The sequence below is a fragment of the Mobula hypostoma genome, chromosome 27, assembly GCF_963921235.1.
Source record: "Mobula hypostoma chromosome 27, sMobHyp1.1, whole genome shotgun sequence".
Classification (NCBI taxonomy): domain Eukaryota; kingdom Metazoa; phylum Chordata; class Chondrichthyes; order Myliobatiformes; family Myliobatidae; genus Mobula; species Mobula hypostoma.
This window is the reverse complement of record NC_086123.1, coordinates 15,301,975-15,322,177: the sequence shown is the minus strand read 5'-3', so window position 1 is coordinate 15,322,177 and position 20,203 is coordinate 15,301,975. Positions and strand designations below refer to the sequence as shown.

The following is a 20,203-nucleotide window of genomic DNA, read 5'->3' as shown; positions in this document are numbered from 1 at the left end:
TGCAAAGCACATCAGCTGAAGTGTCGCAGCTTACAGAGCTGCCATGAAGGCGGGAGGGCAGGGGTGCTTTCCTGAGCGTACCATATGTGATGGTACAGCTTGATTCACCACTGTGCCACAAACTGTGGGCCAATCAAGGGTCTGTGGCCCCTGCATGCAGCTCAACAACAAAACAATGGTCAGTCAAGAGAAATCCAGTGCATTACGTGGCATTCTGCTGGTCATTGAAAAGTGAAGCAAGGAAACGCAGTGATGGTACATCTCCTTTTATTGCAGTCTCATTCCTGCACCCTCTATAATGGGCTCCTTTTCCCTTCCATTAATAACAACAGGTCATCAAATTGCCCCCTAAGCTCCAATATCAATTAGCAATGGAAGGAGCAAGTGCTGTGCATCTCCTGATTAGGTTCATGAATGCTGCTCTGTTGCCACACGACACCATGGCAGGGCGAATGCTATGGAATTGTCCACCCAATTTCCTAATGATCATTACTTGACAGTGCAATCTAAAACGGACTAAACCATTTTTAATGAGAAACTGCATATATGTGTACATATATTATAAAACTTCTGTGCAATTGTGGGCAAATTCAGGCATCTATGAGACAAAACAGTGGATTCCAGAATAATACAATAACAAATTGCAAATTCATAAATTAGATCAACAAATTGTGATTTGTGATATGTTATTGAATTGGATTTGAAAACCCAATTAAGAATACATAACCTATGTTATTAAAGCAAGCTGAACATTTTTTCTTAGATATTAGGGCATATTCTGGAGTTAGGGTATATAGCAAATATTAATTTCACCAGCAGCCAATCTTCGGACCTGAATGTGGATTGTAGGTTGGATTTAAAATGAAGCCCTGAACAATAGTACCCATGGAGGTGTGGACTAGAGTTGATTGCAAACCAGACAACGCTGATTAACATTTATTTTGGGTGTCTGGAGTGTTAAGGTGTTTGAAAACTAAATGTAATTCAAAGGAAACTTTGTAGATACACTGTAACTGTAGAATTATCATACTGTTACCTTTGATATTTAGCATATAAAATGCCATGTAATACTGGGTTGAGCTGGCCTCTGCTTCCAGGAGTGTCTCAATATGATACTTGTTGCTCGTTTTTGTTAAAACACTTTTATATCCACTAGCTTCAGTATCTCTCTGCTGACTATGTTTACATCACAACAGATATCAATATTAACAAGTACTACCTGGCTTCAGATCTTTTTCTTCCAGAACAGCCAGCCATTTTGCACCAGTTCCAAGTATAGTAATTCTGAGGAAGAGGAGAAGAAACAAACAGCAATAAATATTAACACACAAATTGGCTTTATTTGATTATGGCTGCTGGGCTGCAGTACTTAGCTAGACATTTTTACTAAAGCTGAAAGTACAATATTAGTTGCTGTTGTAGAATATCAAAATGTTGGATTCCCATGTTGAAAAACTAAAGAAGTCATTAAGGATCCCCTCCTTTAGTATAAGGGATCTTATTTATACAAACCATAGAACATGAGCTGAGTTATCATGACATTACATGTTCCAATAATAGCTTTATCCTGTGACCCAACTAAACGGTTGCCAATTTATCAAAAGCCATGTAGTTGATTCTTCCTTGCCCAGAATGGGGTTGAAGAACTTACTCCCGATAGGAACTTAAAAGTTAAGGACGCCCAAAGTTCCACTGAGAAATTCAACATAGGACAGGCGAGTGGCGAGTGTTTCGGGGGAGCATTCTGACTAGTCGTATCACTGTCTGGTGAGCCTCACCCTACCTTTTTTTGCTTTTTTTTTGTTTATTGTAACTTATGATAATACTCTATATCTTGCATTATGCTGCTGTCACAAAACAGCGAATTTCATGACAAAAGTCAGTGAGAATAAACCTAATTCTGAAGTGCGAGGAAGTTATAATTGTGGATTTGGCAATAAATTCTATCCCTTGATCAATGTAGCTTCACTCCACATTTACATTAAGGTGGCAGGTTATATTTTTGTAGTTAGGAAGTGTCACAATCAGGAACTGAACTGAAGCACAGATTAATTTTTCTTATAATGTTTTTCTATGAACTTTACCAAGATGCAGTTTAAAATGTATAACCCAAGAAATTACATTGTGAATAAATTATTTAAAATATGAATTGGTTGTGGAGCTTCTTTTGAAATGATGCCTTGAATATTGAAACATGAACTGGCTGTTCAGTCAAGCTATTCTTCTATATTGGCTGAAAATACAGTGCATCAATCATTTCTAATGACAGTAGAACATACTGCTGTATATAATCAAAAGTATTTGGTTGCTTGTTCAAATGCAAGAGAAGAATGCAAACGTACTTGCAAAATACAAGAAGGATATCCAAAATAAGTGCAGAGTGAAATATCTTCAACATTATACATTGTTCTATATTTTGTAAACTTTTGTTAAATTATGACAAGCCGTTCAAGAGAGTCACATTTAGATCAGTTCTTCTCAATGAGGGCAAAATTAAGAATCAATGGCCTGGTTTAGTCTGGATACTCTTTGGGGAAAAAAAAGACAACGATAGAATTTTATAACTTTTAATAAGAAGAAAGATAAATCCCAAAGATGTTTGCAGACGACAAAACAGATGTGAAAACTTAACTGGACTGCCTGAGAATATGTAATGTCTTAAACATTTAGCGTAATGGGATATAGCAAACCAACATAACCTATTTAATAGAAAGCAGATACAGACACAACTGGAGTTCATTTCTGATGTCAAGTTGACTGATGTCCTGCTTAACCCAGAGCCGGAAGGTTATAGTTCAAGACCCACTTAAGGAACTGAAATAAATAATTTAGGCTTAGCCTTGAGTTCAGGGATGGATGAGGGTCGTATTTAATTTTTATACTTCTCCACTTTCAAAGCGAAGTACACAACCAAGATTAACAGACTGCTGGCTAATATGTGATAATGAGAAGGACATACTAAACTTGACTGGAGTAGTCACGGACACTTTTCCTATTACCTTTAGTTCAGAGACCATCACAAAACTAGTAGCGTGCTTTAGCTATTGCCAGTAGACGGGGAACACTGGCCATTCAGCAGTGCAAATGAGAAAACAAAGAAGGGAAGGAATTTATGATGGGCTGCCAAGGTCTTGGAGGAATCACTGGGCACTGGGTTGGCCTAGAAGTCCGAGAACAAACCTCGTGCTAGAACTCAACTCAGACAAGTGCAAACTATCGCAAGAGCAAGGCAGGAGTGACACGGGGAATAGCAGAGCCTTGAAGAACGTTATAGAGCAGAAAGACGTGGGGATACAACTACATGGTTTCCTGAAAATGGTGACACAGGTAGACAAGGTGGTGAAGAAAGCATCTGGCACACCAGCCCTTCATCAGTCAGGACAAAGAGTACAGGAGCTGAGTCATCGTATTATCACTATACAAGATGACAGACAACTGTGCGCAGTGCCCGCTACATAGCAACAGAAAGGATGTCACTCAGCTGAAAAGGGTGAAGAAAAGGTTTACAAGATGTCACTGGGACTAGAGGGTTTGAGTCGTATGGAAAGCCTAGATAGACTGGGCTCATGGCCCTGGAGCATAGGAGACTGAGGGGTGACATTAGAGAGGTACATAAATTCACGAGGGGCATAGATAAGATGGATCGTCACAGTCTCTCTCCCCAAGGTAGGGGATGGCAAAGATTTAGGTGAGAGGAGGAAGAGTTACATGTGACCCAAGGAGCAACATTTCTACACAGAAAGTTGTCGATTTGTGAAATAAGCTGCCAGAGGAAATGGTGGATGTGGGTATAATTATACCGCTTATAAGCAACGTTTCCTCGAAGGTGTGCACACATCTTTTACTACTAGCGCACAAAGGAATTTAAACTGCGTTCAAAAGGTTGTCTTCCTCCACCTCCTTGGTAAGCTCAGTGTATTTCACGAGCGTACACAATCACGTTTCCTTTTCCGGTTTCTGACAAGGATGGTGTTGGCAATGTGGAGTTTGCAATGATTTGCCTGGAGATTTTAGAACTGGCTTACTTATACTGTTTTTACTGAAAAAATTATTCGGCACACACACGCTGTTGTCACTGGGCAAATAAAAAATTGCACAGCCGCAAGATTCTTGCACGCGCTGGCCATTGCAAATTAGATGGAGCATTGCTCATGAGACATCTAGACGGGTACAGGGATATGAAAAGTTTAGAGGAGAATAGGCAAACACAGGCAAATGGGACTAGCTCAGGTAGGCAACTTGGTCAGCAGGGACAAATTTGGATTGAAGAGGCCACTTCCATGCTGTATAATTCTGTGGTTATTAACAAACAAGAAGACACAAGGAGGCTCATTCACCTATCAAATAATATGGTGCAACCTAGTCTCCAGCACAGTCTGTAGCAATACCTCTCTCATGGCAAATGTAGGCACGCATCAAAAAGGGTTAAGTCAAGTCCAGTCTGCAGTACCTCCTTGGCTTCATCAGATTACTACTGTGGTATTTCATTCGCCTACTCAGGACTTCAGATTTCCTTGTTAAAGTTCGACACAGAAGTTGTCTAGTTAACTGAAGGCTAGAGCCAGGGTCTGAACATTTGTGAAAGATATTCAAGAGGAAGTGTTAAACCGAGTCTCACAACGGTTTGAAAACTTGGGGATAGGAGGGGGAACTTAGATCAACAATTTGGATCCCACAAATGATCACCGGCCAGTCAGATTTGCTGATGACGCTAAAATTATTGCACCGCATTATCCAAACATAAGCAAAACCACGCTCTAAAATATCAAGATTACTTGAGTAACACGAGAGTATGGAGAATGTCTTCACTCTGAGGGAAAGATAAATAATTAACACATTTGACCTTTTCTAATTCCGAATGGCCTGTTGTTTCTATGAGACACGCCTCATTAGTGATGTTAATGTCAGTTACAGTTAAAATCAGAAAGAGTGTCATAACTTGGAGACAACCGTTAAGGCAGCAGAACCCAGAGGAAATTAATTGTTAAGTATTTCCGAATGACTAAAATTACTGAAAATCTCCCAGTCCAACTCAGACATAAAACAAGTGCAAAAAAAAAGCTGCAGATGCCGAAAATCGTAAATAAAAACAGGAAATGCTGGAAAAAGATCCTTCATCAGGAATGGCCTTTTTAATCACTCACACTTCCAAGGATAGGTCTTTGGCCCAATATACTAATTGTTTCTCATTCTACGGATAGTGACAGCAGCTTTTATTTTTATCCGGCTTGTAGACCATAAGACATAGGAGCAGAATTAGCCCATTCTGTCCATCGAGCCTACTCTGCCATTTCACCATGGCTGATCCATTTCCCTCTTAACCTCATTCTCCTAATGTAATTATCAGTAATTTGTGTACATATATATATTTTGACTATTTGTACTGTAACATGAACTACACATCTACGATGCTTCATTGACTGTAAAGCATCAATTGATGTTTAGGTTTTGGAATTTGCTATTCAGAGGCTGTGCCCTCTGGTCCTGGGCTCACCCACTACAGGAAACATCCTCTCCACACCCACCCTTTCGGCCCTTCAATAGTCAATAGGTTTCAGTGAGATGCACCCCCCCCCCATTTTTCCAAGGCCCAGAACCATCAAATGCTCCTCATACATTGACCCTTTCATTTCCTGAATAAATCACATGAATCTGCTCTGGACCCTCTCCAAGGTCAACACAGTTTTTCTTACAAAACTGCTCAGAATACTCCAAGTGCAGTCTGACCAATGCCTTATATCTGGAAAAAAAAATATTTGATATCCTCTTTGATATTATTGGCTCGCTTACCTTCATGTTCAATCTTTTCTCTCCTTGTGGTTTTTTAGTTGCCTTCTGTTGGTTTTCAAAAGCTTCCCAATCTTCTAACTTCCCACCAATTTTTGCTATATTGTATGCCCTCTCTTTTGCTTTTATGCTGTCATTGACTTCCCTTGTCGGCCATGGCTGCCACAGAACACTTCATCTTTGACACGTATCGATCCTGCTCCTTCCGAACTACTCCCAGAAACTCCAGCCATTGCTGTTCTGCTGTCATTCCTGATAGAATCCCCTCCAATCAACTTCAGCCAGCTCCTCTCTCATGACTCTGTCATTCTCTTTACTCCATGGTAATACAGAAACATCTGATTTTACCTTCTCCCTCTCAAAATGCAGGGTGAATTCTGTCATATTATCACCACTGCCTCCTTTGGGTGTCCTTACCTTAAGCTCCCTAATCAAATTTGGTTCATTGCACAATACCCAATCCAGAAATGCTTTTCCCCTAGCAGCCTTAACCACGTTGCTCTGAAAAGCCATTTCATAGGCATTCTACAAATTCCCTCTCTTGGGGTGCAGCACCCATCTGATTTTCCCAATTGACCTGCATATTGAAATACCCCATTACTATCATAACATTCCCCTCATCACATCCCTTTTTTTATTTCCCGTTGAATCCTGATACTGTTCAGGATCCTTTTATCCTTGCAGTTTCTTAACTCTACCCATAAGGATGCTACATCTTCCAATTCTATGTCACCTCTTTCTAAGGAGTTGATTTCACTTTTTACCAACACAGCCACCCCACTCCCTCTGCTTACCTGCCTGTCCTTTCAATACAAGGTGCATGCTTGGCTCCAAACTATGAGCTTCGTTCAGCCACAATGACATAACCGTCAATATGCAACTGCGCTACAAGTTCATCTACCTTACTCCATATAGTGCGCGCATTCAAATATAACACCTTCAGTCCTGTCTTCATCACCCTTTTCGATTCTGACCCCATGTTACGCTTCAATTCATCCCACTGACTCCAATTATACCCTTTCATCTGCCTGTCCTTCCTCAGAGCCTCACTACACACTGCATCGACTCAGCCCTGTCACTCCAGTTCCCATCCCCCCGCCGATTTATTTGAAACCCTCCCCAACAGCTCTACCCAAACTACAAGCAAGGCTATTGGTCTCCGGGTTCAGGTATAACCTGTCCTTTTTGTACAGGTCATACCAAGAGGAAATCCCAATGATCCAGAAATCTGATAACCTGCCTGCTGTACCACTCGTTCATCCGTATCATCATTCTATTCCTGCCCTGATTAGCATAAGGCATTAGATGTAATCCAGAGATGACTACCTTGGAGGCTCTGTTCTTCAGCCTTTTCCCTATACTCACTGCACAGGACCTCCTTTCCCCCTTTCTACCCATGACAATGGTGCCAATGTGTACCACAACCTTTGGCTGCTCACCTCCCCCTTGATAATCTTCTGCAGCTGCTCCGAGTTATCCTGGACCCTTGCACCTGGGAGGCGACACACCATCCTGACTTCTCTTACCCAGCCGCAGAATCTCTTGTCCATTGCCCGATCACGTTTCCTATCACTACCACTCTGCCTGACTTCACTCTTCTCCACTGAGCCTCAGAGGCAGCCACAAAGCCACTGGTGCCCTGGTAGGTCATTCCCCGCCATAGTTTCCAAAGGGACATGCTTGTTGCAGAGGGCAACAGCCACAGGGGAACACTGCCCTGACTGCATACTTACTTCGGCTGGTGGTCACCCATCTACTTTCTAAAGCCTGCACTCTGGGTGTGACAACCTCAGTAAAAGTGTCATCAATGGAAGTTTTCATTGGGTGGCCCTGAGCACAGCCAGCTCCATCTCCAGTTCCTTGACCTTGTCAGTCAGGCGCTGAAGTTGGGCGCACTTCTATGTGCCCTGAAATCCCACACCTCACCGGAGAAGCATTCCACTTCCTGAACTACCATCCTGCCTGCACTTGCTACACCTCTAACTTCTCAAACTTAAGTTCTAGCCTTTGCCTGTTCTCACCCAAGCCTGACCATTCTAACACTGCCCGCTCCAACAATGGCCACTCCGCTTAAACCTCCTTTCTTATTGGTCCCTGCTAAGTTACTATTAACCCAAGCAATCTCCCGCTGCGCAGAGAAGTCCCGACAAGCCCCACTCATTTTTTAAAAACTGCTGCACAAAGTCCAAATGACTCTGGGATCTTCCGCTCCACACCCCTATATGTGCCCCTAACAGCCTGCTTCCTATTCAGTTCGGCACCATTTCATATTTGCATTTGTTCCAAGCATTCTAGGTACTTTTAATACACACTGTGCAATAAAATCCAGAAACTCTCAGCAGGGCTCATGTTAAATTGACTGATTTTTTTTCTCTAATATTCCCCAGTTTCTCTTCAAGGGATAAATGATTAAAGCTTAATGCAGGAATGTTTTCCCAGTAATTTCTGAGCCCTGTAAATGGGTGTGGAATGCTTTTAGGTTCTGAACTCTTTATAATGTCATGATGCCTTGAAAATGCTGTACTGAACATGCTCAGTTGGTAAATGGGGTGAGACTGCCCTCTACTGGTCAAAAAGCAAACTGCTGGAGAAACTCAGCAGGTCAAGCAGCATCTGTGGAAGCAAATGAATGGTCCACCTTTCAGCTTAAAATGGGAGTTCCTCCACCAGATTGTGTTTCCCCCTCCAAATTTTAGCAACTACAGACTCTTTTATTTCCTCTGCTGATGAAATCTGGGTTCTAACATAAAGTAGAAAGAGACTGCAGTTCTGTACACAAAGAAACTAGACATGTTAACCCAGTGTTGCTGCCATTTTATCGTAAGAAACACTTCTTAAGAAGAATATTCCATTGTATGAAAGTCAGGCTTTGCTCCTTTATACCTTACTTTTGTGTTTGTTTGTCATCAAAGGAGCAAAAATGTCAGAAGGGAACAAGGGACAACCTTTGCCACACGGTATAAACTACCCGATCAAGCTTGCCTTAAAGTATCAAGCTTTAGTCAGATCTGTGACTTTGAAAAATGTTTCCCAGCTCATGGAGGGTGAAAATCAATCTGCCTGAAGGCAGTACATCACATTACTTTGAAAGAGAATACTGCTTTAAAATATAAAAGCTGTGGTGAGATGTCAAAAGTTAGCAATTAACATGTGTTACAATTTTCCCCTCAAGCGGCTGAGCATTTCGCATATCTGTGGAGGCTCTAGACAATGGATATGCCAACATTTAGAATTATAGTGAAATTTATGCCATGTTCTTTGTGCTATTCAGCTACCAAATCTGAACTTTCGTAATCTTCCCTACTTACCAACCCCGACCATCTTGATTAATCTGTAAATGATCAGCGAGAAGATAAAAATCTCTAAAGCTTGATCGAGATCTCACTGATAAGAGTTTCCTAGATATATGCCATAAGACGAGAAGACACACGGTTAGAGGTGGTTTAGGCCATTCAGCCCATCAAATCTGTTCTGCCAGTCCGTCATGGGTGTCTTATTAACCCTTTCAAAGATACAAAGTATATTTAAAATCGAAGTATGTATGCAGAATACAACTCATAGATTTTCCTCCTGCAGACAGCCACGAAACAAAGAAACTCTATGGAACCCGTTCAGGAAAAACATCAAACATCTAACGCGCAGGAAAAAAAGAGCAAACTGTGCAAACGGCAAGAGGTGAGCAAACAACACATAGAATATCAAACACCAATTTTAATTCAGCTCCATGCTGAGGCACCAGCCAATGCAGATCACGGGGCCATTCTTAGCTAAAGCGCCCCAGTCCGCTTCGATTGCCCCCATCAAACTCTCAAAAACAGCAATAAAAAAGGTAATCAGAGTTCTGAAAACCGCCGTCTGTGGCAATGAATTCCACAGATTCAACTGGCCTGACGTTTCGTGAGCAGTACCACATAAGCCAATGTCTCAGAGGACACGTACCATAAAGTTTCTGAACTTCAGCATCTATGTCCAGTACTGTGCAAAAGTCTTAGGCACATATATTTAACTAGGATTCCTAAGACTTTTGCTTAGCTCTGTGTATTAGGTAAAATAGGAAGGTGGTTGGAAACAGAAATAGAGTACTCAGCTTCGTATTAGCTCAGTAGTATTAAGTGTTATTTGGTAATAGAAAGGACATAATATACAGTACTATGCATGTCTTTAACTAATCTGTGACTTCCCAGGATAGGAATGGTGTCAACATGTAATCTCAGCAAATAATTTCAGGCATAAAAGAACTAGTCAGATTTGGTTTTATCCAGATCATTAACCGAGTTGAAAATCTAGTACCTCAGGGACATTTAAGAAACTTAGACAGGAATATGGACGATAGATAAGTGGAGGACTATGCAGGAGGGAAGGGTTAGATTGATCTTAGAATAGGTTAAAAGATTGGCACAACATTGTAGGCCGAAGAGCCTGTATTGTGCTCTAGTAATCAGAGAATTACTAGAATCACCGATTTTGACGGTGGCCAGCATTCCTGCTTTGACTGACATGCTAGTTATCTCAAAGTTCAAAGTAAAATTTGTTATCAGAGCACATACATGTCGCCACACACAACCCTGAGATTCTTTATTCTGAGGGTCTACTTAGCACATCTATAGAACAGTAAATGTAAACCGTAAATATCAGGAACGGTTAACTGTGAACAAACTGTGCAAATATCAAAATCGTCAAAAAAAAGCTTAATTACTTTAATTCTTTCATACAGAGATCTCTACTTCATTTGAGAACAGAATATTTTATTTTTTTAAATTCTGTAAGGTACTTACAAGCAGTGACCTCTTACAGGGTTTAGATTTTGTTTTGTACCCTATGAGTCCTTTTATCCAATGTGACTTTGTCAGCACCTCCTGCTGTCTCTAAAGCAGCCAGCACAATCACCCCAGACGTTTTCTCTTGTCCTCTTTCCCAATGATACAAAAGCCTGTAAGTATGTACCACCAGGCTCGAGGACAGCTTCTACCCTGCTGTTATAAGACTATTGAATAGTTCCCTAGTACAATAAGGTGCACTCTTGACCTCACAGTCTACACCGTTATGAGCTTGCACCTGTACTGCACTTTCTCTGCAGTCGTTAAAACTTTATTCTGCATTCTGTTATTGATTCCGTGGAGAGCATTCTAACAGGCTGCATCGCCATCTGCTATGGGGTGGGGGGAGGGGGGGGCCTACTGCACAGATCGAAGAAAACTTAAGTCAGCTCCATCATGGGCACTAGCCTCCGTAGTATACAGGGCATCTTCAAGGAGTGATGCTTCAAAAAATCAGTATTCATCATTAAGAACCAACCCCACCCCCCCCCCCATCACCCAGGGCATGCCCTCTTCTCATTGCTACCCAGCAGGAAGGAGGTACAGGAGCCTGAAGGCACACACTCAACGATTCAGCAACAGCTTCTTCCCCTCTAGGATCTGATTTCTTAATGGACATTCAACCCATGAACACTACCTCACTACTTTTTTTTAAATTTCTATTTTTGCATTGCTTATTTATTTTACCTGAGTACTTGTAACAATAGTAAACCATTTCCAATTCTGTAACACGTTATTCTCTGTTCTGTCACTGTTTTCCCTTGTCCTACCTCAATGCACTGCTGTAAGGATTGACTGATATGAATGGCATGCAAAGTAAGGTTTTCCACTATACCTCAGTACATACAATAATAAATCAATCTACCATTTTTTTTTAAAACAGAGATTCTTCTAGTTTTTATTTCACTTCACATATCTTCAGGTCAATATACTAAATGCAAAAAATAAACACAAATTTCAGTTTCTATGTCCTGTTCCTCTGAGCAGCAATGAAAACTGCTTCTATTTGTCTGCCACGTTAATTCTTTTGAGCAACTAACCTAAATCTAGAAATCGGATAAGGGCCAATTTATGATTATATCAATGATTCTTAGTAGTGAAAAAATATTACAAAAACATTGCACATCGATCTTCCATCTGTCTCAATAGAGCACAAAATGCATCACAAAAGTTTTCAAGGTTTTCACCATTTTGCTTTGCTGGAATAAGTTGAATAATTTTCCAAAGTTTGTTTCTGTAGAATGAAGCTCATTGAAATCAACTTTCAATCAGCTCTATCCTACAGACGTCCCACCACAATCCAACCACTTTGTGCTCCTGTGCAACAAGGACACTGCTGAAGGTTAAGTCTCTTGGCATCACTAAATTATATAACCATATAACAACTACAGCACGGAAACAGGCCATCTCGGCCCTTCTAGTCCGTGCTGAACTCTTACCCTATCCTATTCCCACCAACCTGCACTCAGCCCATAACCCTCCATTCCTTTCCTGTCCATATATCTATCCAATTTAACTTTAAATGACAACATCGAACCTGCCTCAACCACTTCTGCTGGAAGCTCATTCCACGCAGCTACCACTCTCTGAGTAAAGAAGTTCCCCCTCAAGTTACCCCTAAACTTTTGTCCTCTAATTCTCAACCCATGCCCTCTTGTTTGAATCTCCCCCACTCTCAATGGAAAAAGTCTAACCACGTCAACACTATCAATCCCCCTCATAATTTTAAACACCTCTATCAAGTCTCCTCTCAACCTTCTACGCTCCAAAGAATAAAGACCTAACTTGTTCAACCTTCCTCTGTAACTTAGGAGATGAAACCCAGGCAACATTTTAGTAAACCTCCTCTGTACTCTCTCAATTTTATTGACATCCTTCCTATAATTCGGTGACCAGAACTGTACACAATACTCCAGATTTGGCCTTACCAATGCCTTATACAAATTCAACATTACATCCCAACTCCTATACTCAATGCTCTGATTAATAAAGGCCAGCAAACCAAAAGCTTCCTTCACCACCCTATCCACATGAGATTCCATCTTCAGGGAACTATGCACCATTATTCCAAGATCCCTCTGTTCTAAAGCATTCTTTAATGCCCTACCATTTACCATGTATGTCCTATTTTGATTAGTTCTACCAAAATGTAGCACCTCACATTTTTCAGCATTAAACTCCATCTGCCATCTTTCAGCCCACTCTTCTAACTGGCCTAAATCTCTCCGCAAGTTTTGAAAACCTACCTCATCATCCACAACACCACCTATCTTAGTATCATCTGCATACTTACTAATCTAACTTACCACCCCATCATCCAGATCATTTATATATTTATTACAAACAACATTGGACCCAGTACAGATCCTTGAGGCACACCACTAGACACCGACCTCCAATCTGACACACAGTTATCCACCACTGTTCTCTGGTGTCTCCCATCTAGCCACTGCTGAATCCATTTTACTACTTCGATATTAATGCCTAACGATTGAACCTTCCTAACTAACCTTCCGTGTGGAACCTTGTCAAAGGCCTTACTGAAGTCCATATAGACAACATCCACCGTTTTACCCTCGTCAACTTTCTTAGTAACCTCATCAAAAAATTCAATAAGATTTGTCAAACATGACCTTTCACGCACAAATCCATGTTGACTGTTCCTAATCAGACCCTGTCTATCCAGATAATTATATATACCATCTCTAAGAATACTTTCCATCAATTTACCCACCACTGACGTCAAACTCACAGGCCGATAATTGCCAGGTTTACTCTTAGAACTCTTTTTAAACAATGGAACAACATGAGCAATACGCCAATCCTCTGGCACCATCCCCGTTTCTAATGACATTTGAAATATTTCTGTCAGAGCCCCTGCTATTTCTACACTAACAAATTAAAAGGATACTGTATGAAAATTATATAATGGATACGTACTTTGATAATAGATGTACTCTCAACTGATTTTTTTTTAAATTTTGGCTTACTAACTTGGAAGTGTCAGCAAAAGTCAAAACAGAAATCAGTCGTTTTTTGTAAACTATTTACACGTCTTTTTTTATATAAAATACTGATTCAAAATTAAGAGCCTGACTGTTACCACTTCTACGTCATTACCTCTGGAACAAGACTCTCCAGATCCTTTGTAATTCTGTTGAGTCCGATGACTCAAAATTGTGATTGGTAAAATTTTAATAATCAGAAGTACTAATAAACAGTAATGCTGAAAACTCAGTCACCACTTTAGCTACATTTTGTTAGGTTTTTATTGTGTGAGGGGAGGGGAATTCGGGGGTTGGTGATCATGCTACCGTTCTTTTTTGTACAGGGGGAGTGGGTTTGATGTTTCTCTTTGAACAAATTCCCTGGTTTTCTTTGCTTTGTGGCTACCTGGAGAAGGCGAATCTCAGAGTTGCATACTTTGACAATAAATGAACCTTTGAACCATGTTAAACAATCTATTTGCTCAACAGTTCATTTTTAAATTATCGGACAGACATTACCGCAATTCTGCCAAGTAAAAGTGATTGTGCCCCAACATTCCCACTGCCAACTCCTACAAAACAGAATCACAAGAGCTAAACTCGACAGTGTGACACTGATAGTAGTTCTTAGGCCACTGTACAAGTGAAGCCACCAGAAATGCATCCTAGGCTGAGATCACACTCACCTCAATATGGAACAGGAATGAGTTTGGAGTCATAGAGCAATCTAGCACAGATGCAGGTCCCTTCAGCCCAATGTGTGCATGTTGACCACGCAGCTGGTCCCAGTTTCCTGTGTTTGGCCCTTATTTCTCTGCTCGCTGTCCCTCTATGTACCCATCTTAGTTGATACGGTTGTGTCTGCCTCAGCCAATTCATTCCATATCCTCACCACCCTCTGCATAAAAAGGTTGCCCTCAGGTCCCCTTTAAATCTTTCTCCTCTCACCCCAAACCGGTGACCACCTGTTTTAGACTCCCCACCTTTGGAAAAGCCTATTACCATCCAGCTTATCCATCCACCTCTTTATTTTAAACATTTCTATAAGGTCACCCCACATTCTCCGAAGTTCTGAGGACTCTCCCTATAATTCAGGCTCTCTCCTCTGGGCAACACCCTCAAGTGTTTTCCATCTTAGCCACATCTTTCCCAACAGGAACACGATACCCCAAGTGTAACGTCCCTAATGTTTTGTACAATTGCAACCTAATGTCCCAACCCCAACACTCGGTGCCCTGACTGATGAGAGCCGCATGCTAAGTCCCCTTCTCAACACCATGTCTACTTGTGGCGCTGCTTTTAATGAATTTTACACAAAATATTCTGAGGTTTGCAATGAATAATCCTAGGTCTCACTGTTCTACTGCATTCCCTAGTGCCATACCATTCATTGTACAAGTCCGACGCTGGTTGGACTTGCCAAAAAGCATCACCTCACACTTATCTGTATTGAAGACCACTTGCCACACTTCAAGCCCACTTCCCCAACTGATCAACATCCCCTTGTAATCTACGATAACGTTCTTCACTAACAACACCTCCAAATTCATGACATCCGCAAATGTACTGAAAAAACGTACGTGCATCCAAATCATCTGCAGAAATAATGAATGACAGGAGCTCCAACGCCAGTCCCTGCGGCTCCCCTCTGGACACTGGCATCCAACCCCAGAAACAACCTGCAACCACCACCCTCTGCTTGCCTCCTCAGAGCCAATTTAACTGTTTTACAGGAGTTAACTGGATTTAACTGAAGTTAATGTCAAGCACATAATATACAACAGTGAATTAAAAAAACATCTGTTCAAATTGATCAAAAAGTGCAGGGAACATAGTGAATTTCAGATAATTGAGACACATCGGGACCAAAACGCTTTGGCCCAATTAATCAACTGCCCCACTTAGCCAAAGTTTCATGGAAATAGTTAAAAATATATATAAAAGACAAACTACCATTTAACTGAGTAACAGGTTATGTATTTAAATGAAATACAGAACAAAGTAGAATTCTACCAATATTACTATAGTACTGTAAAACTGTGTGTTAGTTCCTAATAGTTATCGACGGAGGAATTCATCTGCAACTTTCCTCTGATTGACTGAAAATGAACAAAATCAGCGCAGATGCCCAGTGCAGATTGCTGTCATACAATTTTACAATGATTGCATCCTCCAAATCTTCACTTTCATTATAACGTTCAAGATAATCGTCGATACCTTCAAATTCTTCTTAGTTGCTAACTTGCTGAAGGAGTGAAATTGTTTCAAGTTCAAGCTTAGGCTTAATTAACATTTAACCATACCCAAATACAGCCAAATGAAATGCCATTCCTTTGGGGCCAACGCGCAATGCACATTACCAACTGCATACAGCACACTGCACATAGCATAACTGGCACCTGTCATTACAATTTTGGTAAAACAGTCACAGAGGAAAAAATAGTAATATAGCCCAAGTCCCTGCATGGCATGACTAGATTGATGGTAAACTGGCCTGGTCCAGTATGCTCTTCCACCAAGCGAACACCAGAGGGCAGCACTGAGTGTACAGTTGAGGCAACGTAGCTCCCCCACAGTTGGTCTCACCAATAAGCCAGCAACCCAGACGTGCAATCACAATAAAGAAATTCCTTCTCATTCTTTGGATAAGAAATCATTCCTCCTTGGCACAACAGTACACAAGTCCAATGGTATGTAATAAGCCCAGCTCCATCGCTATCGAGGAATTCGCTGACGGGATACTCCTGCAGTATTTGGTCATCTTAGTATCCAGCAGTGGCTTGCGATCTTAAAAAAGACCTACAAGATGAACAAACGCACCTTTGTTTGGACCCAGAGTGGCCACGGGGTCCAAGTGCATTGCCATCTCCCCAGGAGAGGGGCGATTTCTGGCATCGCGATGCCTGAACGCTTGAAATCGCAGTGAGCAAAACAATTCTGAATTGCCTTGCTGCTTAATTCTCACTAACAATCAGTGACAAAAATCACTGCTTTTTGAACAGAAACACACACCACTGACACTATTGAAAAACTGTTTGCTCTAAAGGCCACAAAAGTGCAAGCAACTAGTTAGAAACTGTTCAGTAGTTCTCCTGTCCCAATTAAGCAACACAGTGTCCCAAATAAACGAAGGGAATCCTGGCTATTTTGTCCATTAGTTTTTGTTCTTTAAGAGTTGTCCCAAATAAGTAGCTGCCCCGATTAACCAAGGGCTCAATTAACCAGAATACACTATACTTCCTCCTTTTAAAAAAAAGCTATAACCCAAAGTTACAAGTAATCATACATAAAGTCATTCTTTTTTATTCCACCTTCTGTAAAAAAGGCCTGAAGGATCACTGGGGACTCGAGTCACCCTAACCACAATCTATTCCAGCTGCTACCATCCGGGAAACGGTACCGCAGCATAAAAGCCAGGACCAACAGGCTCCAGGACAGCTTCTTCCACCAGGCCATCAGACTGATTAATTCACGCTGATACAATTATATTTCTATGTTTTATTGACTGTCCAGTATTTATTACAGATTACTATAAATTGCACATTGAGCATTTAGACGGAGACGTAACGTAAAGATTTTTACTCATGTATGTGAAGGATTTAAGTAAGTCAATGCAATTCCCTAATGAACTGCAAACCTCCAGTGGGAACCCGAGGAGGAACTTCTTCCCTCTTGAGGGCGGTGCAGGTGTGGAAGGAGGTGCCAACGGACGTGGTGGATGCTGATTTAACCGAAATATCTAACAGAAGTTTAGATAACTATATAACATAGCTGGAAGGGCTACATTGAGGGCTATAGTCCAGGTGCAAATCAATGGGACTAAGCAGAATACCAGTCCAACACAGATTAGATGGCCCAAAGGGCCTGTTTCTGTGCTGTGGCAATCTATAAGCACAAATACCCAAAGCCTTACCCAAAGAACCTGATATATTGCCAATATCAGAGAGTGTTACTACTCTGCCCACATTGACGATGACAAAATATTGACACGTAAAACCTCGTTTCCACCACACTAGACTGCCAATAAAAAAACCTATCACAAATCATTCATAATGATCAATTTTTTCCTGTACATCTCATTCAAAACAAGGTTGATCCAGAGCTGAATAACTGCTATAACTACCAATTAGTTCTTGGAATATTTGGATGAGCGAGTACTAGAGTAAGTTTAAAAAATAAATATTAAGTTTTCATATGAATACTATTTACATGCATGTCATATTTTCATTGAAGATCCATTTTGATACATATTAAATCTGAAACCAGTACTATAGATACCATAAATGACTTTATAGAGAGATTTATTAGATTCAAATTTAAAGGTACTAAAAATTTCTAGTACTGAATGCAAAAATCCATATAAAAGTATCTGCAACATCTTTAAAATTAAATTATTAAAATATTAAATGTTATTAAATTATTAAACACTCCTTCAGAAAAATAGAAATTCTGGGCACACCTGGGTCAGTGGAAAGTGGAGGGTCTCATACCTAAAGTATTAACTCATTTTCTCTTTCCATATACACTGTCCAAACTGCTGCACGTTTTCACTGTATTTATTTCAGAATTCTAGTATCTGCTGCTCCCCCCCCCCAATTTTCACTTTAAAAAAAATATTTTGCCTTTTCTTCAGTACTGAATTTCAACCATGTTCCTGTGATCCAAGAAGTACATAACAATGTCTCACCCAAGTTTGTCCACTAAATCCCACAGTACATTCGGCGAGGGGATCAGAGGGGATCCATCGTACAGGACAACAGAGGCTCCTGTAGCAAGAGCTGATATGAGCCAGTTCCACATCATCCAGCCAGTCTAGAGAACAGAATCAGGAAAAGACACACAATTTTACTCAAATGTCAGGTAGTGATCTTACAGTTCAGTGTTAACGTTTGGTCTTGCTTCTGTTGTCGATTGGAAGTTATTGAATATTACTGTTTCCTCCTTCAAAATGGCCTGTCTTTCACCAGTCTGATTTCCCATCCTCTTGGATAATGTGCTGCTGTAATAATGTACCTTTACTCATGACACCATCTGGGAACACAGGAGAGGAATCCCCCGGTGTCTTAGAAGATGCTTGGAAGTAGGTACAGAGGAGATGTCAGGGGTAAGTTGCTGTTGTTGTTGGGTTTTTTGTAATGCACAGAGTGGTGAGTGCGTGGAATGGGCAGCCAGTGGTAGAGGCAGATACAATAGGGTCTTTTAAAGGGACTCCTGGATAGGTACATGGAGCTTAGAAAAATAGAGAGCTAGGTAATTTCTAAAGTAAGTACATGTTCGGCATAGCATTGTAGGCCGAAAGACCTGTATTGTGCTGTAGGTTTTCTATGTTTCTAAGTTAACTAATTGCTTTCCCCCAGTCAACATTTCTGAAGCAGCTTATATGGTCATGTTGTTCTTTATGACTCTGTCAAAAGGTCTCAAGACCTAAAACATTAGAATCATTTTTCTCTCCACAGATGCTGCCTGACCTGTTGAGTGATACCAGCACCTTCTATTTTTACTGCTGTTTGTGGCACCCTGGACAAATTGGCTTCCATGTGTCATACAGCGACTAAATTTGCTGATGATACAACCACCATTGTTGGCAGAACCTCAGATGGTGATGAGAGGGCGCACAGGAGCGAGATATACCAGCTGGTTGAGTGGTGTCACAGCAGCTACCTTGCACTCAGTAAGACAAAAGAGCTGATTCTGGACTTCCTCAGGGATCAGAAGTGAAGAGAGTGAGCAATTTCAAGTTCCTGGGGGTCAAGATCTCCAAGGATCTAATCTGGTCCCAACACACCAACACAGCTATAAAGGCAGGACAGCAGCTATATTTCCATCAGGAGTTTGAGGAGATTTGGTTTGTCACCTAAAACACTTGAAAACTTCTACAGATGTACCATGCGGAGTATTCTGACTGGCCACATCACCGCCTGGTAGGAGAGGTGGTGGCTACTGCAAAGGATCGAGAGCTATAAAATTAGTCAGCTCCGTCATGGGCACTAGCCTCCATACTATCCAAGATAATCTTCAAGGAGCAGTGCCTCAGAAAGGCGGCATCCACCATTAAAGACCCCCACCACCCAGGACATGCCCTCCTCTCATTGTTACGATCAGGAAGGAGGTACAGAAGCCTGAAGGCACACATTCAGCGATTCAGAAACAGCTTCTTCCCCCCGCTGCATGATCTCTAAATGGACATTGAACCCACAAACACCATTTCATGACTTCCTTTTAAATTTCTGTTTTCGCACTACTTATCTTAATTTAACTATTTAGCACATGTATACTGTATATATACTTAATGCAATTCAGGTTTTTTCTATATTTATCATGTATTGCATTGTACTGCTGCAGCAAAGTTAGCTATTTTCACGACATATGCCATTGATACTAAATCTGACTCTCTTCAAAATATTCCATTATCGGTTGTGATAAACACTGAGATACCCTGAAAGGAATGGGCAAGGTCTGTAAAGCTAATGCTATTATATTTCAGAAAGAAATTACTTCATTAGACTGCATAAGGAAATGAGTTGAAGGACACCTGGACTTCTTTAATGGGTAACTGTTCTCCTGGAGGGGAAACAGTGTCACCTTGGTGGCTGGAAACAGGAACTTGGGAAT

The 20,203-nt window shown here is 41.0% G+C and overlaps 1 protein-coding gene across 1 annotated transcript in view; it reads right to left on the bottom strand.

The window, feature by feature from the left end:
- Positions 1–20,203, bottom strand: part of aacs (acetoacetyl-CoA synthetase) — a 145,362-nt gene that overhangs the window by 39,993 nt on the left and 85,166 nt on the right. The window contains exons 10-11 of the mRNA XM_063034076.1: positions 18,279–18,403; positions 1,220–1,284 (exon numbers count right to left, since the gene is read on the bottom strand). Of these exons, the coding sequence (XP_062890146.1) occupies positions 1,220–1,284; positions 18,279–18,403 (190 nt within the window). The remainder of the gene's footprint in view (positions 1–1,219; positions 1,285–18,278; positions 18,404–20,203) is intronic.